General features: G+C 40.3%; 1 protein-coding gene across 5 annotated transcripts in view; it reads left to right on the top strand.

Annotated features, from left to right (window-relative positions):
• poc5 (POC5 centriolar protein homolog (Chlamydomonas)) overlaps positions 1–18912 on the top strand; it is a 119957-nt gene that overhangs the window by 8613 nt on the left and 92432 nt on the right. For 4 of the 5 annotated variants that reach the window (XM_063049278.1, XM_063049280.1, XM_063049277.1 and 1 more), the window contains exons 2-4: positions 2599–2682; positions 12796–12919; positions 18019–18123. In XM_063049278.1, the coding sequence (XP_062905348.1) occupies positions 2599–2682; positions 12796–12919; positions 18019–18123 (313 nt within the window). The remainder of the gene's footprint in view (positions 1–2598; positions 2683–12795; positions 12920–18018; positions 18124–18912) is intronic. The other variant, XM_063049279.1, reaches the window with a different exon arrangement.

Below are 18912 nucleotides of genomic sequence, written 5' to 3'. Positions count from 1 at the left end.
TATCGAGGGGTGATGGGAGACAGCGATACTCGAAGGGGGATCCTTATGTCCAGTCTATTCCACAGTTTAGTTTTTGTTGCATTCATTGCAGAAAACTCAGCAGATGTTGAAAATGGAAGCAACGTTTTCAGTGTTTTCGTGGCTGTCTCAGGATATTTAGCCTTGACTTTGATCCAGAATGCCAGCAAAGATGTTATGTCAAACATACTTTTCAACCCGTCGTCATTTGCAAGCTGGAGGAGTTGATCTTCTTCCCGCGCTGACATGGATGACGTGTGGGTAATGACCTCGCGTGCGTTCAAGCTCAACAGTGCGTGACAGGGAATGAGGACAGGTGCAGCTGACTCATATCGCCAAATCATATCGTTTCCTCGCTGCCCGGTAGCAAATGCTTTGCGGTCCAGTGGTTGGGGACCACTGCTGTAGGGAATGGAGGGATATGGAGGGCTAAAGAGATTAGTTTAATTTGGTATCAAATTTGGTACATTGTGGGCTGGTGGACCTGTTCCTGTACTGTATTGTTCTGTGTGTTAACATTTTTTTTAAAAATTACTTCATGAACTGAGGAGGAAGGTGCAACTATATTTCATTACTAGGATCTTGGGATCACTTATACACACTTATTAAAATTTACTAAAACCTGTAGCTCTTGCATCTGTGCTTTAAGATCAGGCTTGACCCATATTTCTTACTCATACCTTCAACTTCCATTTAACCTCATTTTTATAATACAACTTCCATTCTTTCAATAATTACTACTCAGTGCTCTTCATTAAAAACTACAGAAACAAAATATTGTATCAGAATAGTTGAATGAGTAAATACTGAAATGTGCCTTGATTTGTGGTTTGATCATACTATTGTAAAAAGCAAAACTGATTTTGGCGAGATGTTTTCCACCTAAGCTATTGCTTTAAGATTTTTAAATATATCACAAGGAAAAAAAAAAGTGAATAATTAAATTAATTTAAAACATCAGAATCTGGAGTATTATCACTAATTTATGTTGTGAAATTTGTTTTGTGGTGGAAGAACATTCCAAACACACACATTTATTATAAGCTACATTTTAGAGACAGAAAAATAATGCAAAAATAAAAGCAAAATGTGCGCTAGTATTCATGGGTTCATTGTCTATCCAAAAATTTGATGATGGAGGGGAGGAAACTGTTCTGAGAACATTGGGTGTGTGTCTTACCTCTTCCCTGTTGGTAGCAATGAGAATGGGGCATGTCCTAGATGGTGAGGTACAGAAACGCAGGTTTTGAAGTTTGTTGATTAGTACTGTATTGAGAGGATGATGATGTTGAATGCTGAGCTGTAAATAATAAACAGTCTGACATGGGTATTGCTGTTGTACAGGTGGTCCAAGGCTGAGCTGAAAGCCAGTCAGGTTACATCCTCAGTAGACCTATTTGTGGCACTAGTCAAATTGCAGCAGGTCCAGGTCTTTGCTCAGGCAGGAGCTATTTCTAGTCATGACCAATTTCTCAAAGCTCTTCATCACAGTAGATGTGAATGCTGCAGGGCAGTTGTTGATGAGGCAGCTCACCCTACTCTCGGGCACTGGTATAATTTATGTCCTTTTGAAGCAGGTAGAAACTGCTGAACGCAACAATGAGAGATTGAACATTAAAGCTATCGGCTGTTTCTACTCCGATGCAATATGTAAAACTGACCAGTAAATTTACAATGGGGAAAAGCTTGAAATTTCACTGAGAATATTAATGAACCTGTGTGCTTGTGCAGTGATACAATGCAGCTTTCTCTCAGCAGTGCTCAGCAGGTTTCAGTAGCTCTAATGGATTCCTTAAATTTAAAGTGTTTGGATTTGAAAACAAAAACCCACAGAATTCCTATATTAAATGTGGAAATTGACTGATTGGCTGACAAAGAATAAAATGTCATGGCAATTTACTTTCATCTTATTAAATCTGTCTGTTCCCCATTTTGTCAACTTATTTCATAAAAGTGAAAATAGTGAATGAACTTTGGGAGAGTACCAGCCTGTAACAGGAAATTCTTCTGACATGGTTTAGCAAATGGTAGGTCTCTTTTAAAATTTATCTTTTAGCTACTTGACTGGATTTCAATCTTCTTGCCTTCAATTTCAAGCATCTGGTAATGACCCTGCTGCATTCATTTATCTTTTTTGTAATTGTCCTTTGAGGAACATGGGCTGTACATTTTTATAGTATCATGGGTGGTTGTTGTTCCTCTCCCTGCCTTGTGACATATCGGGCGGCAACCTTGCCATTTCTTTAGCAGTTTTGTCTGTTTTTATACGAGGCCAAGTTGCCAGCTCAGCCCTCAACCTATAGTGGATGGAAAGCATGCAAGGAGCTGGCTGGATTCGAACCCCGAAGTCCAGTGCAGATGCCACTATACCAGCTTATTAATTCTGTCTGTCCCCCATTTTGTCAATTTATTTCATCAACCAGCTTAAATATCGTGGGAGTTGATGCTGAACCATGGTTTGTAAGAAGTACACATGTAGGTGGCGAAAAGACTGGAATGAGTAAATGCTAGCGAAAGACTAATAACTGTTTCTGGATCTGGATTAGTGATTAAATCAATGGATTATTCTCTTTTTTGCAGATGTCCTCCGATGAAGAAAGCACTTTCAGTCCAGTATTGCCTAAAGATTCAGATCATGGTAGTTCAGTTTCTTCAGAGCTACAGGTAGGGAGAAGCAATATCCTTTTTAGGTGTTTAAGGGAAATTTATAAAGCACTTGAAAGCTCATTAGCATGTTTAGCTGTAATACACATGTTGTAGGTAAATATGAACTCCTTGCAGGGTAAGTTTTTATTTTGTTTGTGGTGCTGTATTTTCCCACTTGATCCACAAGTTGGTATTTCTCTAATATTTTGGCTTATCTTCTGGAAATGACATCAACACGAAGGAGGTCTGTTTGTCTTTTTGGTATATACAGATCTTCTGGATTAATTATGGCTTGGTGCTAATGTTATTGATTAGGAGATCTGTCATGAACATTAATGGCTTTGTGCTGTTGCAGATCGTATACTGTCAATGCCAAGTTCAAAATGCCTCAACTGAGTCAACTGCATAAAATTTTCACTACTGTGCTCACAAGTAATCTTTTTCTGCAGTCTACAAAACAAATTAACATTACTTTTTAAAAAAAAAAGAAGAAAATTGTAGATGCTGAAAACTGTATTTGAGGAAAAATTGGAAATAATCAGTAGATTTAGTAGCATCTGTGATGAGAACTGGTATTTTGGATATTTTTTCCCACTGCAGTTACTGTTTGATCTGCAGCACAATTCTGGCATTTTGTTTCTACCTCTCAATGCATAGTTTCAAGCAGGACTGAAATCATCAATGACAGTCAGAATTGAAATTTGCATAATTGGGTATTCTGGGTATATTTGTCATGAAGAGCATAGTATTTGTAATTAGAATGGCATAAATATAATGTAAACTCTGGCTGTGTGCTTTAGCATTAAAGATATTAAAGTAATTTCTTTAGTCCCTCTGAGATGTTTAAAGACTCCCATGTTTAAGAAGAATTGGGTAAATTAATCCCTGCCCCAAGACTAAAATCCTGGTAGAGATTATGTCTCAACTTCACTGAAAGACTGTGATTGTTTCATCTTAAACACGAGGTTCTGCAAATGCTGGAAATCCGGAGTAGCATATTTCATATTGGATAGATTGCAGTAAAACTCTAGTTTTATCTAGAGATGATAAAATGGACACTTCTGACAGATATCTTTCATGGCATATTTGTATGCCTTTACAAACCTTTGTCTTTTATAATTGTTGAAAAATTGGTTGGAAATAATGTTACATGTTGTAAACCAAAATGGTCTCAGCTCTTAGCAATTTTAAATCCAATGGTAGAATTGTAGGTCAAGTGAAGACATGCTTCAATTTTAAAATCTTTGGCTTAACTGTACTATATTTAACTGCATTTCTGTGGGAGAAGTAAAGAAAAGAGTATCCAGGTTTCCTGAAATTCATAACGTAATTGTGTAAGCGTGAGTAGAAATGTTACCAGAGGAGTTTGCTTAAGTTGGGTGGGTAGGTGGGAAAGTTGCTTAGTTTTGTTTCAATCAATGATGAAATAGTTGTTTTCAGGTTAGTTGAATCCTCTACCACATAATGTAAGTTTATTAAAATTAATCTGGATGTCAACTTGTATACACTTTTCCTTCTGTTTTTCCTTGCCTGACCATGATATAATATTGTAAAGCCAGTGTCTCTTTAGACAGAAACAACTTAAATTATTTTTTTAATGTTACTATGAACCGCTTAAATCAGAATGAGAAAAGCACGCAATGTATATCTTGGAAATGAGTTGTAGAAATTTCTTTGCAATTCACTAACTTTGCTAGGTAACTTTAGAATTCAACACTAGAATTCAGTGTCTGCCCAAGTCCTTTGCAAGTGGAAGTTTTATGCCTTGTTCTGTACAAATGAGAGCTGAACCAATGATTGTTGCATTTACAGGTATATGGAATCATTGACTAAATATTTCGAGACATTTAAGTTCAGGCTGTGCCTCCAGCTGAGGAAAGGATAGCGTCTGTAACTAAGGAATAGTTTTCAGTAGGCAAAGGCTTCAGTCTTCTCATTATTTAGTTACAGGAAAATTTGGCTTAGCCTTCCTGGGTTCCAGGAATGCATTCTATCATATGGATGCAGCAGCATAGTATATATTTTCTTTGACCAGTTTTGAGTATTGCAGGTAAATTATGTGAGAAATGCACAAGTTCTTGAAGAGGCATGACCATAAAGAGGCAAAAACCTACAGATGCTGGAAATCCAAGCAACGCACAGAAATGCTGGAGGAGCTCAGCAGGCCAGACAGCATCTATAGGCGGAGGGGAAAAGTAAACAGTCAGTGTTTCAGCCTGAGACCCTTCATCAGGACTGGAAAATAAGATGAGAAGATAGAGCAAGAAGATGGGGGAGGGGGAGGGCAGGAATAAGTACAAGGTGATAGGGTTAGGTGAAACCAGAAAGGTTGGGGGGGGGGGTGAAGGAAAGAGCTGGGAAGCTGATCAGTGAAAGAGATATAAGTCTGGAGATGAGAAAATGTAATGGGAGAGGGTAGAAGACAATGGAAGAAAGGAGAGGGAGAGGTGCAGCAGAGGGAGGTAATAGGCAGGTAGGGAGATGAGGCGAGAGAGGGAAATGGGAATGGTGAAGGTCGATGGGGAGTGTGCAACTACCGGAAGTTCAAGAAATCAACGTTCGTGACCATGAATGTTAGGCAGATAAGACTTGTTAACAAATCGTTTTATTTTAATTTATTTGAAGACTACAAATTGATATACCATATGCAAAATAGTTTTCCTATTCTGATGAAAGGTTATTTAAACTGAAACATTAAATATTTCTGTCTAGATGCTGCCTGACTTGCTGAGTATTTCTATCATTATACTGTTTATTTTCTATGTACAATAGTTGATGTGCATAATGCAAGTTGAGAATTAACAATCTAATTGATGTGGGTAGTGAGAAATGGTAAGCACTATTTGCCCATTAAGTGACGGACATGCTAAATGGGCTGTCTTTCTTGATTGAAATGTGATGAATGCATTCATGTAATAGCCTTATGACTTCTAAACAGTTCAATAGTTTTAGAAAAGAAACCATAGAAAAACTACAGCACAGAAACAGGCCTTTTGGCCCTTCTTGGCTGTGCCAAACTATTTTCTGCTTAGTCCCACTGACCTGCACACGGACCATATCCCTCCATACACCTCCCATCCATGTATCTGTCCAATTTATTCTTAAATGTTAAAAAAGAACCCACATTTACCACCTCATCTGGCAGCTCATTCCATACGCCCACCACTCTGTGTGAAGAAGCCCCCACTAATGTTTCCCCCCCCCACCTCACCTCACCCTTAACCCATATCCTCTGGTTTTTTTTCCTCCCCTTGCCTCGGGGGGAAAAAGCCTGCTTGCATTCACTCTATCTATACCCATCATAATTTTATATACAGTACCTCTATCAAATCTCCCCTCATTCTTCTACGCTCCGGGGAATAAAGTCCTAACCTATTCAACCTTTCTCTGTAACTGAGTTTCTCAAGTCCTGACAACATCCTTGTAAACCTTCTCTGCACTCTTTCATCCTTATTAATATCCTTCCTGTAATTTGGTGACCAAAACTGAACACAATACTCCAGATTCGGCCTCACCAACGCCTTATACAACCTCATCATAACATTCCATCTCTTATACTCAGTACTTTGATTAATAAAGACAAATGTACCAAAAGCTCTCTTTACGACCCTATCGACCTGTGATGCCACTTCTAGGGAATTTTGTATCTGTATTCCCAGATCCCTCTGTTCTACTGCACTCCTCAGTGCCTTACCATTTACCCTGTATGTTCTACCTTGGTTTGTCCTTCCAAAGTGCAATACACTTGTCTGTATTAAACTCCATCTGCCATTTTTCAGCCCATTTTTCCAGCTGGTTCAAGTCCCTCTGCAGGCTCTGAAAACCTTCCTCACTGTCCACTACACCTCCAATCTTTGTATCATCAGCAAATTTGCTGATCCAATTTACCACATTATCATCCAGATCATTGATACAGATGACAAATAACAATGGACCCAGCACTGATCCCTGTGGCACACCACTAGTCACAGGCCTTCACTCTGAGAAGTAATTCTCCACTACCACTCTTTGGCTTCTTCCATTGAGCCAATGCCTAATCCAATTTACCACCTCTCCATGCATACCTAGCGACTGAATTTTCCTAACTAACCTCCCATGCGGGACCTTGTCAAAGGCCTTATTGAAGTCCGTGTAGACAACATCGGCTGCCTTCCCTTCATCCACTTTCCTGGTAACCTCCTCAAAAAACTCCAATAGATTGGTCAAACATGACCTACCACACACAAAGCCATGTTGACTCTCCCTAATAAGTTCCTGTCTATCCAAATGCTTGTAGATTCTGTCTCTTAGTACTCCCTCCAATAACTTACCCACTACCGACATCAAACTTACCGGCGTATAATTTCCCAGATTACTTTTCATATAACCATATAACTATTACAGCATGGAAACAGGCCATCTCGGCCCTTCTAGTCCGTGCCGAATTCTTACCCTATCCTATTCCCACCGACCTACACTCAGCCATAACCCTCCATTCCTTTCCTGTCCATATATCTATTCAATTTAACTTTAAACGACAACATAGAACCTGCCTCAACCACTTCTGCTGGAAGCTGAGTCTACACAGCTACCGCTCTCTGAGTAAAGAAGTTCCCCCTCATATTACCCCTAAACTTTTGTCCTCTAATTCTCAACCCATGCTGCCTTGTTTGAATCTTCTCCACTCTCACTGGAAAAAGTCTAACCACGTCAACTCTATTAATCCCCCTCATAATTTTAAACACCTCTATCAAGTCTCCCCTCAACCTTCTACACTCCAAAGAATAAAGACATAACTTGTTCAACCTTTCTCTGTAACTTAGGAGATGAAACCCAGGCAACATTTTAGTAAACCTCCTCTACTCTCTCAATTTTATTGACATCCTTCCTATAATTCGGTGACCAGAACTGTACACAATACTGGAGATTTGGCCTTACCAATGCCTTATACAAATTCAACATTACATCCCAACTCCTATACTCAATGCTCTGATTAATAAAGGCCAGCAAACCAAAAGCTTTCTTCACCACCCTCTCCACATGAGATTCCATCTTCAGGTAACTATGCACCATTATTCCTCGATCCCTCTGTTCTAAAGCATCCTTTAATGCCCTACCATTTACCATGTATGTCCTATTTTGATTAGTTCTACCAAAATGTAGCACCTCACATTTTTCAGCATTAAACTCCATCTGCCATCTTTCAGCCCACTCTTCTAACTGTCCTAAATCTCTCTGCAAGTTTTGAAAACCTACCTCATCATCCACAACACCACCTATCTTAGTATCATCTGCATACTTACAAATCCAATTTACCACCCCATCATCTAGATCATTAATATATATTACAAACAACATTGGACCCAGTACAGATCCTTGAGGCACACCGCTACACTGTCCTCCAATCTGACACGCAGTTATCCACCACCACTCTCTGTCGTCTCCCATCTAGCCACTGCTGAATCCATTTTACTACTTCCATATTAATGCCTAACGATTGAACCTTCCTAACTAACCTTCCGTACGGAACCTTATCAAAGGCCTTACTGAAGTCCATATAGACAACATCCACCGTTTTACCCTCGTCAACTTTCTTAGTAACCTTATCAAAAAATTCAATAAGATTTGTCAAACATGACCTTCCACGCACAAATCCATGTTACTTGCCAAAGCAGCCTCGTATCTTCTTTTAGCTTTTCTAATTTCTTTCTTAAGATCCTTTTTACATTCTTTATATTCTTTAAGTACCTCATTAACTCCAAGCTGCCTATATTTATTTTTCGATCCTTTTTTAAACAACGGAACAACATGAGCCACTCTCCAATCCTCCGGCACCTCACCCATAGACACCGACATTCTAAATATATCTGTCAGGGCCCCTGCAATTTCAACATTAGTCTCCTTCAAGGTCCAAGGGAATACCCTGTCAGGTCCTGGGGATTTATCCACTTTAATTTGCCTCAAGATAGCAAGCACCTCCTCCTTTTCAATCTGTACAGTTTCCATGATCTCACTACTTGTTTCCCTCAATTCCATAGGCTTCATGCCAGTTTCCTTAGTAAATACAGATGCAAAAAACCCATTTACGATCTCCCCCATTTCTTTGGTTCCGCACATAGCCGACCACTCTGATCTTCAAGAGGACCAATTTTATCCCTTACAATCCTTTTAATATACCTGTTGAAGCTCTTTGGATTATCCTTCACTTTGACTGCCAAGATAACCTCATGTCTTCTTTTAGCCCTCCTGATTTCCTTCTTAAGTATTTTCTTGCACTTTTTATACTCCTCAAGCACCTTATTTACAGCCTGTTTCCTATACATGTCATACAACTCTCTCTTCTTCTTTATCAGAGTTGCAATATCCCTTGAGAACCAAGGTTCCTTATTCCTATTCACTTTGTCTTTAATCCTGACAGGAACATACAAGCTCTACACTCTCAAAATTTCTCCTTTGAAGGCCTCCCACTTACCAATCACATCCTTGCCAGAGAACAACCTGTCCCAATCCACGCTTTTTAGATCCTTTTTCATTTCTTCAAATTTGGCCGCCTTCCAGTTCAGAACCTCAACCCTAGGACCAGATCTATCCTTGTGCATGATCAAGTTGAAACTAATGGTGTTATGATCACTGGAACCCCTACACACACTTCTGTCACTTGTCCTAACTTGTTTCCTAACAGGTGATCCAATATTGCATCCCCTCTTGTTGGTACCTCTATATATTGATTTAGAAAACTTTCCTGAACACGTTTTACAAGTTCTAAACCATCTAGACCCCTAACGGTATGGGAGTCCCAATCAATATATGGGAAATTAAAATCCCCCATCACCACAACTTTATATTTCCTGCAGTTGCCTGCTATCTCTCTGCAGATTTGCTCCTCCAATTCTTGCTGACTATTGGGTGGTGTATAATACAACCCCACTAATGTGGCCATACCTTTCCTGTTTCTCAGCTCCATCCATAAGGACTCAGTAGACAAGCCCTCTAATCTGTCCTGCCTGAGCACTGCTGTAACATTTTCCCTGACAAGCAATGCTACCCCCCTCCTTTCATTCCTCTGCCTCGATCACATCTGAAACATCGGAACCCTGGAATATTAAGCTACCAGTCCTGCCCCTCCTGTAGTCAAGTTTCACTAATTGCTATAACGTCATAAATCCACCTGTCAATCCACACCCTCAACTCATCCGCCTTCCCCGCAATACTCCTAGCATTGAAATATATACACCTCAGAAGATTTTTACCGCCACTTACAACCTATTTGCAGCTTTGCTTGAACTTTTAACATCATTTATTTTCACCCCAGCCACACTGTCAGCTCTGGCACTCTGGTTCCCATCCCCCTGCAAATCTAGTTTAAAGCCTCCCCAATAGCACTAACAAACCTCCCTGAAAGGATATTGGTCTCCTTGTAGTTCAAGTGTAACCTGTCTCTCTTGTACAGGTCCCACCTGCCCCAGAAGAGGTCCCAATGATCCTGAAATCTGAAACCCTGCCCCCCACACCAGTTCCTCAGCCACTTGTTCATCCTCCAGAGCATCCTGTTCTTACCCTCACTGGCACGTAGCACAGGTAGCAATCCTAAGATTACCACCCTCGAGGTCCTGCTTTTCAACTTCCTACCAGGCTCTCTATACTCACTCTCCAGGACCTCCTCACTCTTCCTTGCTATGTTATTGGTACCGATGTGCACCACGACATCTGGCTGATCACCCTTCCATTTGAGAATGTCATGCAAGCAATCAGAGACATCCTTGACCCTGTGATGTCTTAATCATTTATTCAATTAAGGGATGTGAAAAATACTGTAATTTTGGATGTGTTGTCAATTCCTAATTATTTCCATAAATTAAGAAGCTATTTAGAATCGACTTGCGTTGGTGGTCCTGGAGTCTCATATAAAAACAGACAGGAAGGATGTCTTATTTCCTTCCCTGAAGAACGGAAGAACCAGATGCACCTTTTTACAAAATTGAACAAATAAACTGCTGGAGGAACTCTCTCTGTCTCAATGGAGGATCTTAACCCATAATATCAACTGGTTCCCTCCACAGATGCTGCCTGTCCATTCAGTTCTCGTGATCAAATTCCATCTGCTAATTCTGCCCAATTTTCCATCTGATCTGTTTCCTGCTGTAGCTTTTAACATCATCCTTGCTATTCTCAACACTATCAAATTTTGTATTTTCCACAAACTGAGTCATACCTCCTAACGTATATCTCACACACCACTGATCCATGTGGTGCATCAAAAGTCACAGACTTCCCATCAGGAAAAACATCTTTCTGTCACCACTGTCTGCCTCCCATCAGCAAGCTAATTTTGCTTTCCAAGAGCCAGCTTGTATTGAATTCCATGTTCTTTGACAAAGTCACACTACATCCATATAAACATCATCTTTTGTTCTGCCTTCTTCAATCTCTTTGATGACCTCATCACAAAAAAAATTACTGAGACAGGAGTTTCCTTTGAAAAGCAAGCTGACTATTAATCATTCCCTGTGTTTCCAAACAAAGTCTGTCCTTTCGAGTTTTCTATAATAATAATAATAATAATGAAAGTCTTACTAGCCTGTATTTACCTGGTTTATCCCTGTTGGCTGCCTCAAAGGGACATCATTAGCTGTCCTCCAGTTTTTAGATACCTCACCTCAGGCTAACCAGCAACCTCCTTTCTTGTCACCCATAGTAACATGGGGTAGATCGGTACTGAGGATCTATCCATCCTTGTGTTCCAAGCAGATGACATGAAATTAAGAGATGTTGATAGTGAAGAATCTTTTCATAGATTACAAGGGGATCTTGATTAGCTAGGGAAGTGGACCAAGGAGTGGCAAATGGATTTCAATACAGGTAAGTGTGAGGTTACACATTTTGGAAAAGTCAAAGCAGCATAGGGTTTATACTATGAATGATAGGACATTAGGGAGTGTAATGGAATGAGGTACGTAGGAACATGTTTATAGTTCATTCAAAGTGGTAGACAGGGTAGTGAAAAAGCTATGTAGCATGCTGGGCTTCATCAGAGCATTGACAACAGGAGCTGGGACAGTATGTTCTAGTTGTGTAAGTTGTTAATGAGGTTACACTTGGAGTTGTGTACAATTTGGTCTCAGATAGAAAAGATGTGGTTAAACTGGAAGGAGTGCAGAAAAGATTTCTGAAGATGTTGCAAAGAGTAGAGAGCCCAGGTTATATGGAAAGATTGGTTTTTATTCCTCTAGGAGGAGGGGTAACCTTGTAGTATTGTTTTAAAATTGAGAAGCATAGATAAGGTGGAAATAACAGTCTTGTCCCCAGGGTAGGGGAGTCCAAAACTAGGGGGCATAGATTTAAGGTAAGAGGGGAAAGATTTAAAAGGAACTTTGGGCAACTTTTTCATGGTGGTGGTGGTCATTATGTGGAATGAGCTCCCAGAGGAGTACAATAGTATCAGTGAAACACTTGGATAGGTACATGGAGGATTAGAGGGTTATGGGCCAAATGCAGAAATTTCAACTAGCTGAGTGACGTTGTGGTTGGTATGTACTCACTGAGCCAAAGGCCCTGTATCCATGCTGTATTGTTCTATGACGTTCTATCATTAGATGACTACAACATCTAAAATAGTCCCTACATGATCCAGACTTTCAAAACAATGCTTCCTGGAATCTGCTGTCATCCACAACTGTCTTTTTACAGGTAGTGTTTGTTCTATTATCTGTGACTATTTAATATAGGTTTAAAGCATTCACAAAATAGTAATGCGGAAGGCCAGAACTGATGAGCAGAAATTGCATTTCGTGAAGTTTTTTTTTAATGTGATGATTCTTCCACCACTTCCTCCCTCTTCCCCACCCCCAAAAAAAAACCCACTCTTGCATGTGACCTGCATACGTTTTGGCTTGCAAAACTAAGTGCTGTATCTGATCAACTTCTATTAATTACATTCCTTCTTTGGAAGGTAGGATACTATAAAGGGAATTAAGAAAGTAAACACTGAGTCAATCTCCCATCTTTTTCAATTGTTGATTTATAGTCTCTTTGATACTTTGATTTCCTTAATAGATGGTTCTTCTGAGAGTGAGTCTGTTCTGTCCATATGTAAGAGTTTTGGTTATTGTGAAGTAACAAAATATGTACTGAGTGTCTCTTTTACCCTAAAAGGATGAGTATGAAGAGCTCCTACGTTATGCAGTGGTAACTCCAAAGTGGGATTCTAGTGGCCTCAGACAGTCGCATTCCATGACTAAATCTGCAGTATGTGACAAAGCTTTAAGTGCAGTAGCAGGTGACCAGTTTCAGAATTTTCCACGATCTTCAAAAACTTTCTGTCCAAACCACTCTTTGAAATTGTACTAGCAAGTGAATTGTACTATCAGGCAGCAAAACTGTAATATATTCAAAGTGTATGTAATTAAGAAGCACGGTCAGAAATTTGAGTTTAACATGTTATCTGAACAGTGAATGTTATTTTGTGAATCTTCATTTAAACTGTTATGTAGGTGTCAACTTGCATATATGATAATGCTCTTGGTCTCTGAGGACTGTGGACTGTCTTGCCCCTGAAATAAGAAATTTATAATCAGGCTGACAGTCTAAAATTCTTCTCCTTGAAAATGGTTGAGAATGATTACATCTCCTTATTGTGACCTGGCTATGTTTTGTCATTCCTCTTTAATACTGCTACAAACTGGGAAAAGAAAATTACCCCTTGCACTTTTTAGAACATAGAAATCTACAGCACATACACCTTCTTAACAACACTGTCAACCTGAGCAGCAGCTTTGAATGTCCTATGGACACGGACTGCTGATCTTCCACACTGCCAAGAGTCTTACCGTTAATATCATATTCTTTCAAATTTGACCTACCAAAATGAACTACTTCACACTTATCTGGGTTGAAATCCATCTGCCACTTAGCCCTATCGATGTCCCTCTGTACCCTCTGACAACCCTCCAGACTATCCCAACACCCCCAACTTTTATGTTACCAGCAAACTTACTAACCCACCCTTCTACTTCTTCATCCAGGTCATTTATAAAAATCACTAAGAGGAGAACAGATTCCTGCAGAACACCACTGGTCACTATCCTGTGTGCAGAATACAAACCATCTACAACCACCCTTTCCCTTCTGAGGGCAAGTCAATTCTGGATCCACAAAGCAAAGTCTCCTTGGATACCACGCCTTACTTTCCGAATGAGCCTTGCATGGGGAACCTTGTCAAGTGCCTTACATGTACACTATGTCCACTGCTCTACCTTTATCAGTGTGTTTTGTTACATCCTCAAAGAATTCAGTCAGGCTGGTAAGGCATGAGCTGCCCTTGACAAAGCCATGCTGACTATCCCTAATCAGATTATGTCTCTCCAAATGCTCATAAATCCTGCCTCACAGGATCTTCTCTAACAACTTCCCCACCAATGAAGTAAGACTCACTGGTCTATCATTTCCTGGGTTATCTCTACTCCCTTTCTTGAACAAGGGACAACATTTGCAAACTTCTAATCCTCTGGTACTTCTCCTATCCCTATCAATGCAAAGATCATCGTCAGAGGCTCAGCAACCTCCTTTGCTTCCCACAGTAGCCTGAGGTATATCTTGTCTGGACCCAGCAACTTATCTAACTTGATGCTTTTCAAAAGCTCAAGCACATCCTCTTTCTTAATGTCTATATGGTCAAGAGTTTCAGTCCACTGTAAGTCATCCCCACAATTGCCAAGGTCCTTTTCACTGGTGAGTATTGAAGCAAAGTATTCATTAAGTACCTCCTCCGGCTCCATGCACATATTTCCACTATTGCACCTGGTTGGTCCTACTGTCACTTGGTTCATCCTCTTGCTCTTCACATACCTGTAGAATGCCTTGGGGATTTTCTTAATTCTGTTCACCAAGGCCTTCTCATGGTTCCTTCCAGCTCTCTTAATTTCATTCTTGAGCTCCTTCCTGGCAAGTTAGTAATTTTCTAGAGCTCTAACAGTACCTAGTTTCTTGAACCTTTTGTAAGCTTTTCTTTCCTTCTTAACTGGATTTGCTTTATTCTTTGTACGTGATGGTTCTTTTACCCTGCCATCCTTTCCCTACCTCAATGGAGCACATCTTTTCAAAATCCCATACAAATGCTCCCTGAGCATTTGTCACATTTCTGCCGTGCATTTCCCTGAGAACTTGCTCCCAAGTTCTTGCTTAATAGTGCCATATTTCCCCCTACCCTAATACCCTAATTAAATGTTTTCCCAAATTGTCTGCTCCTATCCCTCTGCAGCGCTATGATGAAGGAGACAGTTGTGATCCCTGCTTCCAAAATGCTCTCCCTCTGAGAGACCTGACACATGACCCAGGTTCATTTCCCAATACCAGACCTTATCTACATATTGCATCAGGAAACCTTCCTGAACACACCTTACAAACTCCACCTCATCAAAAACCTTGCTCTTAAGTAGATGCCTGTCAATATTAGGAAAGTTAAAATCACCCATCACAACAGCCCTATTGTTATTGCACCATTCCAGAATCTGCTCCTTCATGTCTCTGTTACTATTGGGGGGTCTATTTTAAAAAAAAACAAACCACCACCCAGTAGGGTTATTGCCCCTTCCTGTTTCTGATTTCCACCCACAATGACTCAGTAGACGTTCCCTCATATCTTCCTCCTTTTCTGCAGCTGCGATACTAACCCTGTTTATCAGTACCACTCCCCCACCTCTTTTGTCTCCCCTCTCTGTCCTTTTCAAGACATCTCAAGCCCAGCACACTCAGCAGCCATTCCAGCCCCTGAGACATCCGTCTCTGTAATGGCCACAGCGTCATAGTTCCACATATTGATTCATGCTGCCTTGTTTATGATATTCCTTGCATTAAAATGGACACATCTCAAACCATATGGCTGAGTGTATCTTTGCCCTATCATTAGCTTATCCTTCCTCACAAACTCCCTATTAGCTGTCTCTACTTGTGCGCCAACCATCCCATCCTCCGCCTCGTTGCTTCATTTCCCACCCCACTGCAAATCTAGTTTAAACCTTTCCCAATAGTATTAGCAAACCTTCCTCCCAGGATATAAGTTCCCCTCCAGTTCAGATGCAACCCGTCCCAGTTGTGCAGGTCACCCCTTCCCCTGAAAAAGGTTCCAATGATCTTGTTCTGACCTTCACTAGCAGGTGGCAGTGGGAGTAATTTGGAGATTACCACCCTGGAGGTCCTGCTGTTCATCCTCCTTCCTAACTCCCTAAACTTACTGCACAGGACCTCTACCCCTCTTCTGTTTGTGTTATTGATGCCAACATGTACCTTGACCTCTGGCTGCTCACCCACCCCTTCAAGAATATTCTGCAACCGCTCAGAGACATCCTGGACCCGAGCACCTGGGAAGCAACACATTATCCTGGTGTCTCTCTTGCTGCCGCAGAATCTCCTATCTGTCCCCCGAACTATCGCGTCCCCTATGACTATTGCTCCAACTGACTTCACCCTACCCTTCTGAGACTCAGGGCTGACCACAGGGCTATTGGTTTGGCTGCTGCTGCCTTACGCAGATAGGTCGTCTTCTCTCTCTCTCCCCGCCCTCCCCCCCCCCCCCCAAGCAGTGTCCAAAGGGGTATCCCTGTTGCTGTGGAGAATGGCTGCAGGGATATATCTATATCTATATGTGTATAGTGTGTGTGTGTATAGATAGATAGACATACTTTATTGATCCCGAGGGAAATTGGGTTAGTGCGACTGTAACGAAACGCAATTTCCTTCGGGATCAATGAAGTATGCCTGTCTATCTAGATACACACACGCAAAAGTTTGGGCACCCCTAGTCAAAATTTCTGTTACTGTGAATAGCTAAGCAAGTAAAAGATGAACTGATTTCCAAAAGGCATAAAGTTAAAGATGACACATTTGTTTAATATTTTAAGCAAGAAAACTTTTTTTATTTCCATCTTTTACAGTTTCAAAATAACAAAAAAGGGCCCGAAGCAAAAGTTTGGGCACCCTGCATGGCAGTACTTAGTAACACCCCTTTTGACAAGTATCACAGCTTGTAAACGCTTTTTGTAGCCAGCTAAGAGTCTTTCAATTCTTGTTTCGGGGATCTTCGCCCATTCTTCCTTGCAAAAGGCTATTGCAGAATAGAGGGAAGAATGAATTCAATCAAATACCAGCAAATTCTGGAAGCAAACATCACACCGTCTGTTTATTTAAAAAAAAGCAAGCTGAAGATGAAAAGAGGATGGCTTCTACAACAGGATAATGATCCTAAACACACCTCAAAATCCACAATGGACTACCTCAAGAGGCGCAAGCTGAAGATTTTGCCATGGCCCTCACAGTCCCCTGACCTAAATATCATCGAGAATCTGTGGATTGACCTCAAAAGATGGCCCAAGAACCTCACAGAACTAAAAGCCTTTTGCAAGGAAGAATGGGCGAAAATTCCCCAGACAAGAATTGAAAGACTCTTAGCTGGCTGCAAAAAGCGTTTACAAGCTGTGATACTTGCCAAAGGGGGTGTTACAAAGTACTGACCATGCAGGGTGCCCAAACTTTTGCTTCGGGCCATTTTCCTTTTTTGTTATTTTGAAACTGTAAAAGATGGAAATAAAAAAGTTTTCTTAAAATATTAAAGAAACGTGTCATCTTTAACTTTATGCCTTTTGGAAATCAGTTCACTTTTACTCGTTTAGCTATTCACAGTAACAGAAATTTTGACCGAGGTGCCCAAACTTTTGCATGCCACTTTATATATCTATCTATCTCGTATCATCATGATTAGAATTATTCTTGTCTCTCTGGATGTGAATATTTGATAACAAGGCCAGAAATCTCTATTAATCATTGTTCAGGGTTAATCACTTTTAATGTGCACTTCAAATGCATTCACCTTTTGCTTAAAATTAAAAAGCATTTATTGAAAGGAGTGGCTAGGTTGTGTGTTGGTCATAATCATGACCAATTGCTTCCAAAGACTGGAAGTAATTCACTGTTATTCACAGGTTTTTGTTTTTAGGGACAAGCAGGTAAGGGCATGTGCTTACAACATTGAACATTTGATATTTGGTATTATTGATATGAAATTTCTGCAGCTACTGGAAATCCAAAGTAACACACACAAAATGCTGGAGGAACCCAGCACATCAGAAGAATAATAAACTGTCAACATTTTTGGCTTGCTGAGTTCCTCCAGCATTTGTGTGTTGGTATTATTGAATTGTGATTAAAAAGTTATGCCCCTTCTAAAAACATTTGTAGAGGAATTTTTAAGGCCGAATGTGAGAATACTTTCCTTCATTAAGCTCTCTTGTGTTAAATTTTTAAATTTAAGTGGATAAGATCTCATTTTCACCGTAGAGCAAGAACTCTGACAGTCAATGAGAATGATCTACATTGATATTCCAGCAGGTTCTCCAACAGACCAGGGGAGGCATGAAGGACAATGGGCTGCAGGCATAACTTTGGTCCCTGAGAAACCTGATTCTGCGCAAAAAGAAAAATCTGCAGAAGGTACATACTCAAAAGGACACTGTGTAGGTTTTTAGGAAAGAATACACGGATGGAGTGAATTTAATAATACTTTCATGTGCCAGCAGTGACACTTGATGCATTTCCAATAGGACTGCTGCATAGTTCTGATGTAAATACAGGACTGAACTGGCGTGCCACTGGCCTGTTCACTCAGACTTTAAGTTTGTAAGTTATCTGTTTATTACAGCAATACCTTGAGTGAATTTTGTAAATTAAGTTGGTTATTGAAGCCTTCTGAAAAGGTCCTCATTTCTATGCAGTTGAGTAATCCTTAAAGACTCTTAGAAAATTTGATCAGGTGAACTTCAAAAAATTTGATATACTCCTTGGTTAACAGCAGTAAAGAATTTACTGCACTTAAGAATTTTGACTTTATAATGTGAGTCAAAGAACTGAATTCCAATAGTAAGGAGAAACACTGTTCTTGACAACAAGACAGCATCTGAAGGCAAAAACATCAAATGTAGAGTCAAAAACTCTAGTAAAACTGAGATCAAACAATTATGTTTCCTCGTGTTTGCGTCAAACAATTGGCAAAGTTTTACCAGAAGTCAAAGGGCATGAGGGGAAAGCACATCAATGGCTGTAATCCTAAATGGCACAGAGTAATGTTGTTGTGGTTATTGGAGGTCAGTAACACCAGCATTAAGACATCACTCCAGAAGTTTGAAACAGTTCTTAGAGCTGAGCATCTTCAGTTATTTCAACACTTACCTTCCTTTCATCATACGAGTAGGCAGTTGACTTTGCCCAACTAGAGTAGAACCA

Source organism: Mobula hypostoma, chromosome 5 (assembly GCF_963921235.1).
Source record: "Mobula hypostoma chromosome 5, sMobHyp1.1, whole genome shotgun sequence".
In the NCBI taxonomy this organism is placed as follows: Eukaryota; Metazoa; Chordata; class Chondrichthyes; order Myliobatiformes; family Myliobatidae; genus Mobula; species Mobula hypostoma.
Note: the sequence above shows the minus strand (reverse complement) of the source record. Positions and strands in the feature narration are given on the sequence as shown.